The 15,588-nt window shown below is 36.9% G+C and overlaps 1 protein-coding gene across 1 annotated transcript; it reads right to left on the minus strand.

The window, feature by feature from the left end:
- Positions 1–565: 565 nt before the first annotated feature.
- Positions 566–15,258, minus strand: LOC311590909 (vomeronasal type-2 receptor 116-like; the record flags this gene model as incomplete). The annotated part of the gene is made up of 4 exons (XM_084770203.1): positions 566–1,464; positions 3,930–4,053; positions 12,136–12,363; positions 14,686–15,258. 4 exons carry the CDS (start codon positions 15,256–15,258, stop codon positions 566–568), a joined length of 1,824 nt encoding a protein of 607 aa, XP_084626329.1.
- Positions 15,259–15,588: the final 330 nt, after the last annotated feature.

Genomic DNA, 15,588 nt, shown 5'->3' on the forward strand with positions numbered 1-15,588 from the left:
TTGGGCTGGATATTGAATCATGTCCTCTACAACAGTAAGACATACTATTAACTAGTAAGTCATCAATCCATCTTGTGTAACTTTTTTATTTGGTAATTAAATTACTCTCTCTTTTAGGTTATATTCCTTTAGCTCATATAAGACTAATAGGAGCATTTTGCCTTCCCCCTGAAAGGGGAACATCGTTTCAACTTCATCTGTAAACAAAAGTTCACTCTATAAATCTCCTTGTATATTCTTCTCACCATTGAACTGTCATAAAAGTCTTTCATTCATCCAAGTTTAAAGGTTACTTTGAATTTACTGAGAACATTTTCTATGTTAGATCAGAATAGAATATTTCCACACTCTACACATGCCAAAAAGCTCAGTTTCATAAAAAGAGGTTTATCACATGATTATATGAAAAAAGTAGATAACATTAGTAAATTTTATACTGACTAGCATCACCATTAGAAAGAAGTGTGAGAGTCATTCTAAAAACGTATAGATACAGCACTGCCAAATCTATTTGGTTGTTGTGCCGTGCCATTGTTTGTCAGTTGTAGTTTGTATGAATTTAGGACTAGGATTTCTTTCTAATTTTTTGGATAGAATTTCTTTCTGATCTTAACAAAATTATGTAGAATTTAGGAACAAAGATGCATCCAAGCATCCCTGCACTGGAAGCCAAGATGGAGAAGATCTCCACAGCAACCATGACCATGCCCTTGGTGCTATGATATACAGGGATGAAGCTGACCCAGACACTGCAGAACACAAGCATGCTGAATGTCAGGTACTTGGCTTCATTGAAGGTGTCAGGCAGGTTTCTTGCCAGGAAAGCCACAGTGAAGCTTCCCATGGCCAGGCAGGCCAAGTATCCCAGTACAGAGTAGAATGCAGTCACTGAGCCCTTGTTGCACACAATAATTATATGGCCATGCTCAGAGTGTGCATCCATATCAACAAAAGGAGGAGAAGATCCTAGCCAAATTGCACACAGAATTACTTGGAATAGGGAGCAGATGGGAATGATGTAGTTAGGTACCCCCGATATTAGAATATACTTCATCCTTCTTCTGGGGCCTGTGAGATTGAAAGCCAGAACTACAGTGATTGTTTTGGCCAGAACTGTGGAAACAGCCACAGTGAATACAATTCCAAATGTGATCTGCTGCAGGATGCAGGTGGCTGTGTTTGGACGCCCAAGGAAGAGCAAGGAGCAGAGGAAACAGGACATGAGAGATATGAGTAAGAGGTAGCTCAGGGTTTTGTTATTGGCCTTTACAATAGGAGTGTCATGGTGCTTCATGAAGACCCCAAGACCCAGAGCAGTGAATGCAGTGAAGAACAGGGCTATTAAGGCAAGAGCCATACCCAATGGCTCTTCATAGCTCAGAAAGACCACCGCTTTGTCTTTACAGTGGTTCTGCTCTGGGTTGGCATACTGCTCCTCTGGACACATCACACATTGATCCACATCTGATGGAGAAAGGGAGACTTTATTAGTGCTGCTTCAGCATTTTATTGATAGCATATTAGAGAAGCATGGCGATATGCACATTTTAATACTGATTATGCAATTTAAGGTCATCGTTGCACCACAATGATTTTAATTGCCATACTCACTCTCTTTAAATTAAAACCAATCATATTTGTGTTTATTGAATTTTGTTGATGATATATCATATAAAATGTTGTCTTTACATACAATTTCATTACATCAATTTTAGTGCCAAACTAAAATGACTTAGACTCTTGAGATCAGGAAAGGGAAATTCATTAATGATGGTATACCTGAGTGTGTTTTGAAATCCTTAATTCTGTACTTTCATTGCCTCTTGAGGTCATCGACTGTTTTATCACTGTTGCCTTTCTGACAGAATGGGAATCTGTCTTCTATTGGGACCAAAACTGTTGCATATTTTTGAGTTTCAATTCACTAGCCCAAGAACACTAACCTGAATGGAATGAGAAGCTTGTGTGTGTGGTTTATAGTTTTGTGTAGGAATGTAGAAGTCATAACAAAGCTTATGAATCTGAGTTTATTGGAGTTATAAAGAGGATGTAGTAGAGTGTGAGTGTTGAATGACATATGAATATAAAAGTAGTGATTGAAAACTGCAAAAACCTTAAATAACCATTTTTTCAGTTGTATGAGTATCTAGCCCTGATACTTCTTAATGGGAAACACCTACATTAAACTGAAAGTAGAAAACTCTGTACTTACTGAGCACTAAAACCTTTCATCTTGATTTTGTGTGGGATCATTCACCCCATTCCTCCTCCCTTATTTTCACCTCTGTGAGACCCAGACTCTGTGAGTGGACCCAAGGGTGAAATAAACATGAGTAAACAACATGAGCAAGATGACACAAGGATTCCAATAGTGGTACCCAAGATAGTGTATACTTTACTATAGTACTCCATTCATAAGTTGCAAGATCCAGAATGGCAACTGTAATATATGTGTGTGAAATTCCACCCAGTCATTGGATAATTGCAGAGAGTGATGATGTGCTTCTAGCTATTTCATTATTTTTATCTAGAGGAATGCATTTATGTATAGATATAATTAGTTAATGTTTTTGTACACCTTGGCTAGTTGGCCCAACTGTAAAGAGAATATAAATGTTTCTCAGAAAACCAGAGTTCAATTCCAGTGCTTTTGTCAGCTGTCTCAAAACTGCATGTAACTCAGTCTACATATGTTTTAGTAGCCCCTCACCTGCATCTGCATTTGTTACATGTATCCACCTTCCCTCAAAACGTAACCCTAATTAAAGTAATAAAAATAATTTTTGTAACTTTGTGGTATTTGTTAATATTAATAGCCTCTATTATTACTTGATTTTACATTTAAAACAATTTCATTATGCTTACTTTATTTGAGAGAATGTTGTATGTTGGAATGCATGTATGTAAGACGCCATCTTCTAGGAGTTAGTTGCCTATGCCTTCTACATGGATCCTGGGCATGAATTCAGTTCGTCACCCTCAGTGTCAAGAGATTTAGATTCTGGGTCATCTCTATTGCCACTACTGTCATTTAAAAACTTTCATTTAATTATGTAGGATGACAGGCGAAATACTTGAAAAAATTTCCATTGCTTAATTACATTTAGTCATCTCTAAATAAATAATCATGTGGCTAATATGTTCTGTGTAGGTGGTAATAATATTTTAACACTTGAACTGAATTCTTTCTGTATAAATTATTCTAAGCTACAACAGTATTATATTATTACATTATTAATTGGATACTATATATAATATATTGATTACAAGAATCCTCATATTTCCTCCATCATGTCTGAAGACTCAGGCCCACCATACTTAGCATTATGTAACATCAGACATTTGAAAATTGGTCTTTGGATATTACAAAATATCTTCCATCTCATTCTTAGATTCTCACAATAATAGGAGAAATATTTTCCCTCTATATTAATATAACAGAGAACTTATATTTGATACCCAGCAGTGACATGGCAGGATCTAGCATGTCTCATGCCCTAATCTGTACTGCATGGACTCCTGTACATATGTGGTGTGCAAAAATCATGTAGGGGCACATATATACTTGCAAAGAGAATAAATAAAAATTTTTAATGATCTAATCTACATAGAGTTTTAGAAGAGATAAACCATTAAGAAAATCTATAAAATTCATGAAAACTGAGGCTTCATTATCAAAATCTTTCTTTGAGAAAATGTGACCCTCTGTTAATTGAAAATGAGTCACAGTGTCTATAAAGACATGAGGGTTTATTGTTTGCTGTTATTCAGGAAATTGTTAATATTTGTATTTCTCCAAAGACCTACTTAGGACAGTCATATGTATTATTTATTCAGTTGTTGTTGTTGGTTTTTGACAAGTTAAGTATCTCAAAGTGGTTAGGAGATGATGATAAACGTGAAGGTTTCTGCACAGCACCAACACTCACTTGTCTCATTAGAAATTTCATTTTCTGGGCATGGGCTGCATTCAAAACAACAGGAGGCCATTCCCTCTTTCCAGAATTTTCTGAATCCAGGACCACAGTCAGCACTACACACAGAGGGCAAGATCTGAGAAAAATTAGACACATGCTGATATCAGATTTTTTACCTACTTCTACCATATATATTATTTTAGCTTGTTGAGTTATGAATGACCTTATTCTATAAACATGAACTGATGGAGGACATGTCACTTAGCACATTGTATAGGGTCAAGCATAGAAATGTATGGAAAGAAATTGATGAAAAATTGAGTTGCTTCCCAACTCCTAGAAATGTAGGAACAAGAATTGATGGTGTGCTGTATGCAAGCACTATAGAACTTCAGCCGCAGTTTTCTAGTTAATGAATGTTAACTTGACCCCAAGTACAGTAAGAAGACAGAGAAGAATTACTTGAGAAATTATACCCATTAGACTGGACTTTTCCTATATTTGTTAGGCATTTCATTCCATGTTAATTCCGGAAGAGTGACCATCCCACTATGGGAGGTACTCTTGCCAGGCAGGAATCTATGAGAAAACTAGCAGAACAAGCCAGTATGCAGAGCTTTTTCAGGGTCTAGATTTAGTTCCAATCCACAGATTTCTGTCTTGTCTTCCCTTGACTGTCATGGGTGAGCCAAATCAACTTTCCTCACTTTGCTTCTGGTCAGTATTTAATCACAGCATCAGATTAGCAATGTAAGACTAAAAGACTCATGCACCCAGCGAAATTTCTCCAGAAACTCAGATACCAGACATGCCTACCAATAAATTGACAGTGTATACTTTGACAAACTGAAAGTAAAGAGAAAAATAGGTGAGTGGACAAATCCTGGTTTATTTGTTTTGAGAAAGTACTGAATTTCTTTGTATTGAGCTGGAGGGAAGAGTGTTTCCTGAGGGGAACAGGCTCCACAAGGGCTGGAAATGTTGGGAACACTCGTATAAAGATTGTTTAATTTAAATCGAAAAGATTTTAAGTTAAAATAAAATATTGAACGTGAAGGTCATTTGCATGACAATAAACATCGAAATTGCGGACTGCATGGACAATTGATCCATTCCTGCCTTCCCAGTTTAAATCCTTTGTTCTTTATTGTAGATAAAATTGTGATTCTATAATTGGGTTGAATTATGTGATGGATCAATGCTAACTGATATATGTATGTTGAGTTGTGCTTTCATATCGGGAATCAAGTCATGTTCTGCTAAGAGTGTGAACTTTTACTTTTGTTGCTGAGTTCTCTTCGTAGGTGTTTAGTCAAGAATTATTCCATACATATCCACCTTAGAGATAATTGTCTAATATTTTCTATTACTCTTCATTACAATGCATTTTCACTATTCTCATAGAACAGCTCTCTTCATGTATGTGATGAGTTTCTGACTTTCCCATGGAGTCATCAAACCTGTCTTTCTCATAAGCAGTCCTTATTGTCTTTGTGTTTCAATTAGAAAATGTGACTACTATAATTTTGTAATCGTTTATAATTATTAGTTAATTATTTCTGCATGTTGTTACTGCAATATTGATTCCTTCCTAATAGATGATTTTCTTTCTGTTGTTCTACTGTTTTCTTTATGTAGCAACGGCAACTTTTGTTCAACTTACTTATAATTATGAAAGAATTCTTAAAGTATCATTTGTAGTGCTGTCTCAGTGTACATGAATTTCTATAATTGTGTTCATTATTGAACTTTGGTCTGTTTCCTTCTATTATGAGATATCAGTATACTGTGTGTAGTAGCTAGCCTTGACAGATATGTGTCTAAATGATTGACACACATAACAGTTACGCTCTACCTTTAAGAGCCTCCATAGTGGAATCAGCTATTCTTCATGTGCTGCTATTCTATGAACTGGATTTTTATACAGAAGCATTCTATATCGTCTTCTTGGTACAAAGCAAATTTAAATAATGTATATCAATGTCTGGCTCATTTTTTGTGATGGTGTGTGCCTTTAATCCTAGCACTCAGGGAGGTAGATGCAGGGCAATTGCTGTGATTCTGAGACCAGGGTGATGTACTAAGTGATCCCTGGATTGCCAAGGCTACACCAAGAAACCCTATCTAGAAAAAGAAAACGAAGCAAAACAAAAGAAAGAATCAAGCAAACAACATCCCAAAACAAAGTTGGATCATTTCTGATGTTGAGAGTTTAGTACATAAATAAGTGCTCTCTCTGTATCGCCACTGATCATGTTTTATTTAAGAAATTTAAAGCTACATTTTACTGGATATAATGTAGGTGCCTTTAGTCTGTCATTTTTATCCTATTGTTCCCATGGTTTGTAAATTTGTTCTGTTCATCGTATGCCCTTTGTATCCCCTGTATTGCATTCTTTTTTATTGTGTTTTGTTCATCACACTTTGAGCATTCTAACTCATATGTCTTGTCTTCAAGTCTTTGCATCCAGTCTTCAATTTGAAATATTCTCTTGATGAGAATACTGAAGTTTTTATTTGATTTATTATGTTGTTCCCTTACATTTTAGTTGATTATTTAACAATATTTTGTAACTTCATTACATTCTTGTTTCAACTCTTCACTCAGTGTCTTATTGTATACAAATTGTATACAAATATTCAAGGTGTCACTGTATACTCCCAGAGGTGATTTGTGCTCTTGATTCTTTGGGAACTCTCTTATAATTTTTATTTTAAATTGCATCATTTAAATTTTATTTCATGGTTATCTTAAAAGGACTCAATATAGCATGTTGTCTTGTCCAAAAACTAAGTAAAAATAAACTGATGCCCAAGGAATTCATGATTCAGACATATATCTTTCCAGTGGTACAGATGTAATTAAAATATATATCTCAATGTAGGATGAAGCTCAGTTATGAGCACTCATGCAATTAGGTGTGCTGTTAATGCAAGCTACAAAATAATTACATTTTGTTTTTTTCAAATTTGACATCATTAATTCAGATCACATGCTGAATTTTGCTACTTACTTGTATCTTCATGTTCCCATTCTTTCATCCAGGTTCCTTCTTCTCCTTCCTCTGTGTGTCCAAGGGCCTCCCAAGGGGAAGTGATCGAATATGGGTAAGTATAGTTCATGTCAGAAGCAGAGTCTGCCGTACACAACTGTGGAGAATGAGCTGTCTGCTCTCCCCATTCTTCCATACCATTCTCTGCACTTCACCAGGTGTCCAGCAGCTAGTCCCAGCATCTGTGCTAATCTACTGCTTGGCGAAGCCTCTCATAGGACAACAATTTTGAGCTGATAGATTCTTGTAAGTGAATATATCCCATGCATGAATTTCTGGGTCTCTGTAGCCTCATTTCGGATGATCATTTTAGTTTTATACATTTGTCTGCAAATTTCAAGATTTATTTGTTTTTAAAAGCTGAGTGGGATTCCAGTGTGTAAATGTACCTCAGGTTCTTTATACATTCTTTGGTTGAGGGGCATCTAGGTTGTTTCCAGATTCTGGTTGTGGTGAACATAATTGAGCAAATTTATTTGTTGTAAGGTTGAACATCTTTTCTGTATATGCCCAGGAGTGGTATAGCAGTGTATTTAAGTATTATTATTCTCAATTTTCTGAAAAAGTACCAGATTGATTTCTGTAGTGGTTGTACAAGTTTACACATCCACCATCAATAGAAGAGTGTTCACCATTCCCCACTTCCTTGATAGCATTTTCTGCCACTTGAGTTTTTTTATTTGGGCATCATGATGGATGTAGGATGGAACGTCAGATGTGATTTCATTTACCTCTCCCTAATGACCAGGAATATTGAGCATTTTAAAGTGTTTCTCAGTGTTTCCCAAGGAAAAACAAAAACCCAGAATAACTAAAACAATCCTATACAATAAAGGATCTTCTGGATCAATCTCCATACCTGATCTCAAACTGTACAATAGAGCAACAATAATTAAAACACCATGGTATTGGCATAGCAATGGGATGGTTGATCAATGGAATCAAATTGAAGACCCAGAAATAAATCTATGCACATATGGACACTTAATGTTTGACAAAGAAGCCAAATTTATTCAATGGAAAGAGGATAGCATCTTCAATAAATGGTACCAGTCTAACTGGATATCTAGATGTAGAAACATGTAGTAGACCCATAGTTATCATCATGCAAAACCTCAAGTCCAAGTACATTAAAGAGTTCAACATAAAACCACAGTCAGTAAATCTGTTAGAAGAAAATGTAGGAAAGAGCCTGGGACTCATTGACACAAGAGACACGTCCTGAACAGAATTCTAACTGCCAAGGCCTTAAGGTAAACAATTAATGAATGTGATCTGAAGAGGCTGAGAATCTTCTTTGAGCAGAAGACAATGTCAACAGAACAAAGTGAATTCCTACAGACATCTGACAATGGCTTAATATCCAAAATCTATAAAGAGCACAAGAAATTAAATACCACCAAACCAAATAAACAAATTAAGAAATGGGTCTCAGAATTCAATATAGAATTCTCAACTCGAATTACTGAGAAACACTTAAAGAAATATTCAACATCCTTAGTCATCAGAGAAATGCAAATCAAAAATACCCTGCGATTTCATCTTACACCCGTCTATATGGCCAAGATCAAAAATTCAAATGACCGCACATGCTGGCGAGGATGTGGAGAAAGGGGAACACCCCTTCATTGCTGGTAGGAGTGGAAACTTGTACAACCACTTTGGAAATCAATCTGTCACTTTCTAAGAATACTGGGAATAGTGCAACCTCAAAATCCAGGCATTCCCCTCTTGGAATATACCCAGAAAATGCTCCACCACACAAAATGGACACATGTTCAACCATGTTCATAGTAGCCTTTTTCATAACAGCCAGAACCTGGAAACATCCTAAATGTCCCTCAGTCGAAGAATGGGTAAAGAAACTGAGGTACATTTACACTACAGAATACTACTCAGCTATTAAAAACAAGGAAATCTTGAAGTTTGCAGACAAATGGATGGAAATAGAAATGATCTTATTGAGTATATTGACCCAGACCCAACAAGACACACATGACATATATTCACTAATAATTATGCAGTGGCCCAACAGTCCCATGAAAGTCTTCAAATACCAGGAGTTTGGGTTAGATGTGGGGACCTCTTATTTGGACTCTAGGTGAGAGAAGTATGGGAGAATAGAGAAATAGAAGGATCCAGAAGGTCCTAGAAACCTACAAGAAGAACATCATGATTGGTAGATCTGGACCCAGGGGGCTCTGCTCAAGCTACTGTACCAACCAAAGACAACACATGCAGTAAATATTGAACCCCTATTCAGATCTAGCCAAGGGACTGGGCATTATCCACAGTCATGTGGAGACTGGGGATTGACTCTGATATGAACTCTGGAGCCCCATATTTGACCACTTCCCCTTGGTGGGGAGGCCTGGTATCACTCAGAGAAAGAATAGAAAGGGTGCCAAGATGAGACTTGATGGGCTGTGACCATATGGTGAAGGAGGAGGGTCTCCTTCTGTCACAATCCTAGGGGATGGGAATAGGGTGAAAGAGGGAGGGAGAGTGGAATGGGAGGAGACAAACAAGGGAACAAAAATTGAGAAGTAATCTGAACAAAATAATAATAATAATAATAATAATAATAATAATAATAATAATAATAAAGATTTTCATGAACAGTGATTGTTAGGCCATTTTCTTTGTTTCAGTTGTCTTAGAGGTTTCAGGGCTTATTGCTTTTGGATAACTGGGTTTTGGAGATACCATATTATTTTGATGCTTATCATTTGTTTTGGCCCATTGGCCTTTAGTCATCTTGCTGTCTCTGATGTGTGGTTGTAGTTTCTATTGTCCTTTTCTGACCATCGAGAGCAGGTCATAGAAGAATGGCTTTATTTGGAGACCTCTCATTAGTAGGTATCAGGGAACCATTTTCTGAGTCATGCAGGTGACCTAGGTTCAGATCTGGGAGCTCTCCATGGATTGGCAGGTGGAACTTTGAAAAGATCCACTTCTGTCCACAATGTGAGTTTTCCTTTGGTTACGAAGGCCCAGCAACTGGTACCTTGCATCCCACTGCTTGACCAATCACAGAGAGCTAGGGTGCTGTCCACTTATAGCTTTGTGGCTAATGTTTAGAGACCCTTCCTTTGTTTGTGCCTGCTTTGACCTGGGAACTCTCCTTGCATTAGGCTGTTGAATTGAGGACAGATCAACTGGTGGTACATACCTTCATGTCTCTCCTCAGCTATCAGACCTAGACTCTGGTACCTATAGCCCACTGTTCAGTTTGAGATTGTGTGGCTATGCAGAGTCCAGGCCTAAGTGTAGGTGGGCTCCCCCATATACATATCTCAATGAAGAAAAAATAAACATAAAAATGAAGACCTGTGGCACACCTGTGCCTGGGATATTTCTTTGTATTAGTCAGGGAATGTGAGGTCAGATCTTCCTGCGCTCCAAACCCTTCAGTTTCACTTGAACCTGAATAAACAGACTCTGATGCCCTCCAGCTCACTGTTCACTCCCAGAAACAAAGTATGAGATGTAAAGTGCAGATGCAGATCTCAGGCAGACATCCAGACCCTGAGTCCTAGGGTTATTCCCACAGTTAAACAGTGATGTCTCTGTGGACCAGTTTATATGGTCTGGTGCCAGACCCACCCATGTTCCAGACACTGTGGACCCCTCTCACGCAGGGTACTCCAGCTCTGGTGTTCTGAATCTCTCAGCCCAATCCCATTGATTCAGTCTCTCTGATCAGACAGCCATCTGTCTGTGCTGCTATCCTGAATCCTCTTACAATTATTATTAATTTTTAGCTTAATATGTCATTGAACATTCTTTTATTTAATTCTATAACATTGGAGTCATGTTCTTTCTTTCCATATCTTCATATTTATGTTTATTTTTTCTGCCTTTGGATATGTATTTGGGGGCAGGGCATTGTTTATATTATTTTGCATTCTGTATACACTTCCAGTGGTTGTTCATGTAATATTCTCCTTAAATGTGGTTATAACAAACATGAGTTTTCATTTCTTACCGTAGAATTCACATGTATTTCAGTAGCTACACGTTTAGCTCACATTTTCTTTTCTTAGATAGACATTTCTCATCACACTGAAGAGAATAATTTACTATCAGTTTTATATATTCTGAGCAATATGACATATAACTCTATATGAAAATGGAAGACATTCTTGGAGTTGAATCATTTAAAATTCAATGAACTTTGAAACTGGGTAATGTGAGGTAAATACCTTAACATCATCCACATCAGAACTCATACCTATACTATTCAGAGATATACCATGTGAAATTTCTTTTCTTAAAGTCAAATTTGTATTACTAACAATCCACATAATACAGAGAATTAAAAATGAAATCCCATTATAGATTAGAATTCACTATACCATAATTCAGGGAGTTAAACAAGATTCTTCTGGTGAAAAATTTCATCTCTAGGGCCGGAGAGACTGTACATTGTCACTAATAATTATTGCTCATGAAGAGGACACAAGTTTGACTTTGAAAACCCATTTCCTGTCAAAAGTCCATCTTAAGTTCCCAAGAATATGAATCACTTTTTGGAATCCATACACATTACATGTGCCAGTATTGCATGGACACATAAACAGATAAACAATTCATAAACATGTTAAAGAAATAATTAATTGAATAAAAACCTAGGTTATAAATCTTATAAAGCCTAACATGGTTCATGAAAATTTAAATTTATATATAGAAGCCTTTAGAATTTAGAAGCTCAATGTAAAAATAATTAAACAGTATTACATAATAAAATGAATGATTTATATATTTTTCCTTACTCCATCCTTACAATAATCTCAATATCTTAGACATCTGTGCCAGATGTCCAACAGAAATTTAAAAATCACTGTGTTGTAATAAGACTGGAGTCAAGAACCTATTGCTCACTTTAGAGCAAGTAATATAACACAGTAATAAAAGACAGTATTATACTTATATTAAAAGCCAGGAACAGCACTGATATTAGAAATGTAACTGTATGGAATTATGGAATGTTCTAAGAGTTAATAAATATATCACATCAAAAGCAAAAATAACAAACATAGTATAAGAGGACACTTTTTGATCCCTTATCTGACAATCTATTTTATTTCACTAATTTAGAATGTACACACATGACAGTGTTTACTGGCCAGTCAGATAAATCAGTACAATCAGTTCAAACCTACCTTTGTACTTCCTGTGGCCCACTCCATCATCTCTGCAGATATACGGAGCTGTTGATCATGTGGAAAATAGGGGCTGAAACTTCCAATCTTCACCTTAATTTCAAGACCTTGTTGCAAATTGGAAATATAGAAAATGTCACATTCCTCCTGCAATTTTTCTCTTTGGTTCATATTCACTCTGTCACCAACTGGATTTGTGAAGTGGATATTCCTCAGAATGTCATAAAGCTGAAATAGAAATAGCATACTGTAGTGCATAATTCTTTTCTTGAAGCCAGACAGTGTAATCTGACTTTATCCTAAAGAGAAATTTAATGAACGTATCCAGGAGCAAAATATCAATTAAAGCAACTGGATAAATAAAATTAACATCTCTGTGAGCATCTGGAAAACTAAGACATGGTAGGCTTCTGGGAGGGTATGGGAGTGAGTCTATGTGAGACTCATAGTAGCAATGGTCATGTAGACTAGACAGGACACTTTGTAGATGGAGGGGAACATCAACCCACACAATTAAATTTCAGCCCAAATTTACCCTGCATATGGAGAATGCAAGGATAAAGATAGCAGTGAGATTGATGGGATATCCAACAATGCCTGGACCAACAGCTGAACATGCTTTGGGGAAAAGCCAGACTCTGACACTATTAATGACAATCTTCTATGCTTGCACATGGGAGCCTAGCAAAGCTGTTCTCTGAGACCCTACACCAAGAAGTGATGGAAACACATTCTGAGATTCACAGCCAAACACAGGGTGAAGGGTATGAAATTTAGTGGACAAGTTGGGAGGAAAGGAAGAAGTATCTGGGAGTAACAGAGCTCTACAAGTAGGCCAAAACAGCTAACTAACCAGGGCCCAGAGGGGCTGGTGGAGATTGAAATACACACTAACAATCATGCATAGATTGGGTCCAGGACCCCTACACATATAAAGCCAATGGGAACCTCAGGCTTCATGTGTGCCCAATAATTATGAGAGAGCAAGAGTCAGATTAGGACTCAGTTGACATCTCCATGATCACTACAACCTGATGGAGATGCCTCACATGGCCATGGGGAACAAGAAATGCTCAGCCCTGATGCAACTTGAAGAGCTTGGGTGAGTGAGGAATTCACTTTTTGAGGAGTAGGTAGTGGGGATGGATGTAAAGTGTGACTTGGAGTATCTGATAGAAGAGCTTAACCTCAAGATATAAAGGGAATAAATAATTTAGTTTAATTTTTAAAATACCATATTGTTCCTAGAATTTTGTAGCTCATACTTGCAGAACAAAACCAGATGTACAGTACGAACACACACAGACACACTGGCACACACATACACATTATCACACACAGATACACACATTCCTACACATAGGGAGGTTCCTTATTTACAGAATGTACTACAATACAGGAACACAATTATTTACACAGAAATATGTATACATGCCCCCAAACTTAAAAAATACAAGCGCACACAGGTACAGAAACATACAGATGTAGAAGAGTACAAAACACATTCATAGGCACTCACACACAATCCCTGACAGGTACTCAGGAGAAAAAGAGATTAAAAACAACCACATAGCGTGACACTGACAGAAAGATAAATTTATGGTCCCATCCAACATACACAGAGAGGCAGGTATAAAGCCATACATACATAAAGTCACACACACACACACACACACACACACACACACACACACACACACCACATATACAAAGCAACACAGATATACCTACATGCAAACACATTGACCAAAACATAAAAAATACAAACTCAGTCACCTCACAACATGTTCACTGACAAATCCTCATGGAAAATACAGGCACAGCAACACACATACTAAAGACAGTGCTACCTAGAAAAATTTATGTTTACTTCCAGAGATAATTGGAAAGAGGGGCAGGTGGAAGAGAAACATCTATACACAGCAACAGCAACACAAATATGTAAAGTAATGCAAAACAACAGGAAGAACATAAGTATATAGAGAATGATAAGTATAACTTTTCACTTATGAACAAACATGTATGTAGTGAATTGAATTCCAGCACTATTTCTTATGTACTTACTCTCACAAACCCAAGTAATCATCCTAATACCTACACTGGGTGTTGCATCAGTTTAAAAAACTTGAGAAAACAATCCATAAAGTCATGACAACATATTTGACAATTTATGAACAAGGGCTTATCCTCTCATCATGGAGAGGATTAACTGGCAAACACTGATTATACTTCCAGTTTTGAACCAGTGTGATGATATTAACGTTGTTTGTATCAAAGTCAGTAGGCATCATAAACAAAATTCCCTACCACACTAATACCTTTGTATTTTGCATTTTTACTGGTATTTCTTTTCTTTTTTCTTTAAATAATTTATTAATATTAATTCCAATTGCTATCCCCTCACTTGTATCTTCCCATTACCCCTCTCTCCGTCTTTCACCCTATCAAGCTTTATATTTCTTTTCTAATAAACTCAAATTGTGTCTGTGAGAGCCTTCTAAAAGTATGTCTTTCATGACATTAAACATTTTCCAATAGAAGAAACAGTACCTTCAAACAGATAATATTGATGTTGTTCAGTGTGCCTATTTCCTGATGAACTAGATATTGAAATATCCACTCATGAAAGGCATGGGCTGAGGCATACACAGCATTGTATATGGCATAACTGCTATCACTAAAGTCCATGTCAAAAGTCTGTTCCATTAGCCGTTCCAATGTGGCATTGGTTGAACAGTTCTTCAGTGAATTAAATTTATATGCCAAGGCTTCACAGTTAAAGTTCATCCACTCCTGGCTTGCAAGATATTTGTTAGAGTATTTGATAGCATCCAATGCTTGGACAAACTTTTTGAAACCTGAAATATCTGGACGATGGTGTTCAAAGGTAAGAGTCCCATGAAATGAGTGCAGTGTGCAGTCCCTCTTACTTATAGTGTCATCCCACTGGGAGGTTGTGATCCATATTCTCTTTATACCTAGAGATTCCCATTTTCTTAAGCTCAAAGCTAGTGTATACTCTATGTCACCATAAATGATGACAACATTTGTGGAAGATGTCATGATTTGGTTGTAATACACTTCTGCTTTTGACATGTATAACTTCATGTTGACTGGGATCATGTTCACAAAGGCAAAGCAGACTGTGTTTTTTTCCATCTCTCTCCTCAAATAAGTGAGAAATTGGATGCCCTGATGATTGTCTGAGATGACTAGCCCGACCCAGTTCCATCTGAAATAAAGTATGAAGGAGACCATGGCATGGGCTAAAGATATGTCCTTAGGGCCGATCTGATATAGATGGGGAAACTGTTCATGATCACTTAGGGCAGGATGGAAAGGCCCAAATGAAAGCTGAAAGACCTAGGACACAGGTAGCAGCATGAGGCAGCAAGAATATGTAAGAACTTGTAAACACATTTCTCTTCAGAGAGTTCTAGAAAAACCTATTAG

Source organism: Acomys minous (genome assembly GCF_964271855.1).
Source record: "Acomys minous genome assembly, chromosome: 20".
NCBI lineage: Eukaryota > Metazoa > Chordata > Mammalia > Rodentia > Muridae > Acomys > Acomys minous.